We start from the raw sequence: 5,703 nt of genomic DNA on the forward strand, positions 1-5,703 counted from the left end.
CATGTGTAAGTACGTAACATAAAATGTAAAAAAAGTCTTTGGACTTTGTAAAACCATTATTTCTGAAATTATTCCACTTTTTTATCATTATTAAACGGTGATAATGGGTGGTTATTATTATGCATCATTTAACTTTTCAATTCGGCTTCAATCGTCCTATGGGAGTCCTCGGTTTGGAAATGCTTAAAGCTTTGTTTTTCGTCACTGAGTGAATCAGTTAAATTTTTAATTGTGTAAAATAACTCCCATTAATCTAAAAACCGAAAAAAAAAGGGGAAAATGTATTTTGATAAAAAAGAGAAAACAATTCAGGGTATTTACGTAAAAACATCAATATTATAATATAAAATAATTACAGTTGTGTAAAAAGCTTCTTTCCTCATAATATTTAAATTGTTACTATTTAGCTTTTTGATAACCGAAAGTTTTACAAATTAATTTTTTTTTACAATAATATTCTGTTTTGAATTAATGAAAAGTTTAATATAAAAAAAAAAGATGCTACACCACCATGCCCACAAGTCGAAGGTATTTTTAAATGAGATTTGCAATGTAAATGTTATGTTTGCGAAAAGCCTAAAATTCTGATGTTGTCTTATTACAAAAAATTATATAATTTTCAATTCGTTTTACTTTTGAATCATTGAAAACCATGGCTGTGAATATAGTTACCTGATATTAAAGTCAAGGCACATAGGCAGGCGAAAGCAGAAATATCAATCTGAATGTTATGCAGATTACGGGAGAAATCCAAGATGGCCGACAGCCATTCTCCAAATCCCCGACGGCACTGCTCCAGATGGAGGATCGTACCATTACAAAACATTAATTTCTCGTCTTCCGGTTTTGTCCTGTAAGCACGTGATGAAAAACTGCTTTATAAAACGTAGTAAGACTTACGTGAATTAACAAGAAACAGTCACGTGAACTTATAAATTACAACATGAAGTAACCACTGAAGAATATCAGAGTTATATTTGGAAAATAATTGGAGAAAGTGTAAGAGAAAATACATCCAAAGTAATATGCTAAATCTTAGCATAGTAACGTAGCCATTAAAGATTTCACAGGCACCACCAGTTAAACAATCGTTGTTAATCTTTAACAAATTTTAATTAACTAAAAATGCATTAGTAGATTTTGAAAAAAGAAAAGAAAAAACTGGAAAGAGTAGAATTTGGAATTATACGATGCTTTTATGTTACATTATTTTATGTTGATAGATGTGTTTGTACATACAACAGCAATTTTTGCTATTGAAACTTCCAAAGGCAGCACTTATACTAATTGTAAACAGTGCTTATTACTTGTTTGTTTGTTTTTCGCGCAAAGCTACACGAGGGCTATCTGCGCTAGCCGTCCCTAATTTAGCAGTGTAAGACTAGAGGGAAGGCAGCTAGTCATCACCACCCACCGCCAACTTTTGGGCTACTCTTTTACCAACGAATAGTGGGATTGACCGTCACATTATAACGCCCTCACGGCTGAAAGGGCGAGCATATTTGGTGTGACGGGGATTCGAACCCGCGACCCTCAGATTGCGAGTCGAGCGCCCTAACCACCTGGCCATGCCGGGCCGCTTATTACTTAAAAAACAGATTATTACAAGTTTTCACGTCGTGAACAAACTGAGCAAAGATGATTGATTTTTTTTTCAAAAACCTATCCTAAAACGTGCGATTCCTTTCTTTCGAATGTTTGTTTTTCAAAATAATCTAATAGATTACTTACTTAGTTTAGATTTATTGAAGATTTAAATTTCTTCTACGTTTAATTATTGTTGTTGAACCTCATTAGTTGATGGATAGTGCAGCTCTCTATCGGTTAAATGGGCAACTAAACAGAACTATTAAAGCATATATAGATATATATATGTATGTTTTTTTAAAATAATTACCTGTAAGCTAGCCTTAGGGCAAATAATTCCAGGCTTGCTGACTGAAACAATAGTTCCTGGTCACTTGTATCTAAGTCTGTGAAACCTGGTATTTTTTCTGCAAACGTTCGGATGACGTCAAGAGACGAAGTCAGCAAATAGTAAAACTGTTGCACTTTCTGGGAATCTGTTGACGGACTTTCACCTCCAGATGATTCCCTAAACTGTAAACATGTACGAAATTAATTAATATCATATTTTTTAGAAGTGCTTAAATGTAACGTAATAACTCTAATTTTTACGTTTGGACATCAAGATATTTAACACGTCGACTACTGGCGACTACTTTTTTTTTAACTGTCTAATGTTAATAATAACTTATTATCCAATCATAAGCTGGTTGTTTACTATATTTTTTAGGGTTGAATGTACGTCATATTACGCAAGATACACCGACAAATTTATCATGAAAAAATAAATAAAAACAGCTTAGATTTTTTTTGTCACACTTTTACCTTTGAATGGTCAAGATTCGAGACGTCAGGTGTTGTGTCAACATGTGCTCGAACCAGAGCGGTGATCAGACTGATAGGTGGCGATGATGGTGGCTCCTGTGGAGATTTCTGTTTCGATGGCAGTCGACCACGACGACCTTTCAAATTATCCGTTCTTACAACTGGTGGTAAAAAAAAATATCAAAATCAACTACTGATTGTAAAAGCTTGATTTTCACTATACATATATATATTTATTTAATTTAAAAAAAAAGTCAAATTAACAGAATTACAGGTAATCAATGCCCTACAGTAATTAAATGTTTTTTAATTAGGTAACATACAAAGACGATAATTGATTGATATAGAATTTTTTTCATCACTCTGCTGGTTTAGTTGGGTCATGAAGAATAAACAGACCTGCGAATTTAAACTTCATAAAAGGTGTTTCGGTTGTTTGTTTGTTTGAATTTCGCGCAAAGCTACACGAGGGCTATCTGCGTGAGCCGTCCATAATTTGGCAGTGTAAGACTAGAGGGAAGACTGCTATTTAACACCACTCATCTTCAACCCTTGGGCCACTTATTTACCAACGAATAGTATGATTTACCGTCACATTATAACGCTCCCACGGGTGAAAGGGCGAGCATATTCGGTGACAGAGATTGGAACCCGCAGATTGTGAGTCAAACACTCCTAGCCACTAAATCATGTCAGGCCTCAATGCATGAGTCTTTTTAATGGCTTTTGAGACTAAAGCAAATCTAAGCTCCCTATTCTATAATTCTATTCAAACTATACCTACAGATACAGGCCTCTTAGGTTGAACTGACAAAATAGATACAGGCCTCTTAGGTTGAACTGATTAAACAGATACAGGCCTCTCAGGTTGAACTGATTAAACAGATACAGGCTTCTTAGGTTGAACTGATTAAACACATACAGGCTTCTTAGGTTGAACTGACTAAACGCATACAGGCTTCTTAGGTTGAACTAACTAAACACATACAGGCCTCTTAGGTTGAACTGACTAAACACATACATGCCTCTTAGGTTGAACTGACTAAACACATACATGCCTCTTAGGTTGAACTGACTAAACACATACAGGCTTCTTAGGTTGAACTGACTAAATAGATACAGGCCTCTTAGGTTGAACTGACTAAACACATACAGGCTTCTTAGGTTGAACTGACTAAACACATACATGCCTCTTAGGTTGAACTGACTAAACACATACATGCCTCTTAGGTTGAACTGACTAAACACATACAGGCTTCTTAGGTTGAACTGACTAAACACATACAGGCCTCTTAGGTTGAACTGATTAAACACATACAGGCCTCTTAGGTTGAACTGACTAAACACATAGAGGCCTCTTAGGTTGAACTGACTAAACACATACAGGCCTCTTAGGTTGAACTGTCTAAACACATACAGGCCTCTTAGGTTGAACTGACTAAACACGTACAGGCCTCTTATGTTGAACTGACTAAACACATGCAGGCCTCTTAGGTTGAACTGACTAAACACGTACAGGCCTCTTATGTTGAACTGACTAAACACATGCAGGCCTCTTAGGTTGAACTGAATAAACACACACAGGCCTCTTAGGTTGAACTGAATAAACAGATAAATCAACTATGATATGGACTTACCTTCTTTAACCATTCCTACAGCCAAACACTTCTGAAAGCGACAAAACTGACAGCGGTTCCGACGACGTTTGTCTACTGGACATTCTCGGTTTCCCAAACAGACATATTTGGCTCCTTTTTGAACGGTGCGCTGAAAAATGTAAAAACAGAATGTACAACTTAAACCAGAAACTGAATTAACTGCAGTACAACTTAAACCAGAAATTGAATTAACTGCAGTACAACTTAAACCAGAAACTGAATTAACTGCAGTACAACTTAAACCAGAAACTGAATTAACTGCAGTACAACTTAAACCAGAAATTGAATTAACTGCAGTACAACTTAAACCAGAAACTGAATTAACTGCAGTACAACTTAAACCAGAAATTGAATTAACTGCAGTACAACTTAAACCAGAAATTGAATTAACTGCAGTCTTTGTTCAATTATAAAAGTATTAGAGCGACTCATAAAAATTATTTCTTTATTTCAGTTAAAGTAACTGATGATTTGGTTGAAGGAAACACTGAAAAAATAATTCTTTCAACCTGCTTTCAGTATTAAATTGCTGTCCCCCAGTGGCACAGCGGTATGTCTGCGGACTTACAACGCTAGATTCCGGGTTTTGATACCCGTGGTGGGCAGAGCACAGATAGCCCATTGTGTAGCTTGGTGCTTAATTACAAACAAACGAACAATTACATTTTCAGCAAAATCTCCGCCTAACGGTTACTTTAATTACTTTCAGCCTTTCTGTTATTATCACTCGTTACTGCTCCATACATAAATTTAAAAAAAATCACACCAAAAGAGAATTAACTTTATTAAATCTGTATAAATATAATAGTACTGTCTGTTATCTATATAAATATAATAGTACTGTCTGTTATCTATATAAATATAATAGTACTGTCTGTTATCTATATAAATATAATAGTACTGTCTGTTATCTATATAAATATAATAGTACTGTCTCTTATCTATATAAATATAATGGTACTGTCTCTTATCTATATAAATATAATAGTACTGTCTGTTATCTATATAAATATAATGGCACTGTCTGTTATCTATATAAATATAATAGTACTGTCTGTTATCTATATAAATATAATGGTACTGTCTGTTATCTATATAAATATAATAATACTGTCTGTTATCTATATAAATATAATAGTACTGTCTGTTATCTATATAAATATAATGGTACTGTCTGTTGTATGCGATTACTTCGCAGGGTGTAAATAAATCTTCATCAAATTTGGTACGGAGGTTCATTGGGTCCATGGGGAGATACATACAAATTTACAGTTTTGCATTTTGCGATTTTCACCATTATCTCATCTCCCGTAGATGGATCTCTACGAAATTTGGTACGGAGGTTCATTGGGTCCATGGGGAGATACATACAAATTTACAGTTTTGCATTTTGCGATTTTCACCATTATTTCATCTCCCGTAGATGGATCTCTACGAAATTTGGTACGTAGGTTCATTGGGTCTATGGGGAAATACATACAAATTTTCAGTTTTACATTTTGCGGTTTTTATGGGCGTTTTTGCGTTTTTTTACCACCACATCGCCCCTGTTGGTGGATCTTCACCAAATTTGGCATGAAGGTTTATTGAGTCCATGCGAAGATAATGCAAACTTGAGGTTACACATTTTGTGTTTGCAGTTTCTATTAAAATT

At 34.7% G+C, this 5,703-nt stretch overlaps 1 protein-coding gene across 1 annotated transcript in view; it reads right to left on the reverse strand.

The window, feature by feature from the left end:
• The window catches only part of LOC106467625 (nuclear receptor subfamily 4 group A member 2-like), an 18,673-nt gene that overhangs the window by 1,544 nt on the left and 11,426 nt on the right, over positions 1–5,703 (reverse strand). The window contains exons 5-8 of the mRNA XM_022395826.1: positions 4,029–4,158; positions 2,392–2,552; positions 1,898–2,100; positions 673–851 (exon numbers count right to left, since the gene is read on the reverse strand). Coding sequence (XP_022251534.1) covers positions 673–851; positions 1,898–2,100; positions 2,392–2,552; positions 4,029–4,158 — 673 coding nt within the window. The remainder of the gene's footprint in view (positions 1–672; positions 852–1,897; positions 2,101–2,391; positions 2,553–4,028; positions 4,159–5,703) is intronic.

This window comes from Limulus polyphemus, unplaced genomic scaffold (genome assembly GCF_000517525.1).
Source record: "Limulus polyphemus unplaced genomic scaffold, Limulus_polyphemus-2.1.2 Scaffold2682, whole genome shotgun sequence".
NCBI classification, from domain to species: domain Eukaryota; kingdom Metazoa; phylum Arthropoda; class Merostomata; order Xiphosura; family Limulidae; genus Limulus; species Limulus polyphemus.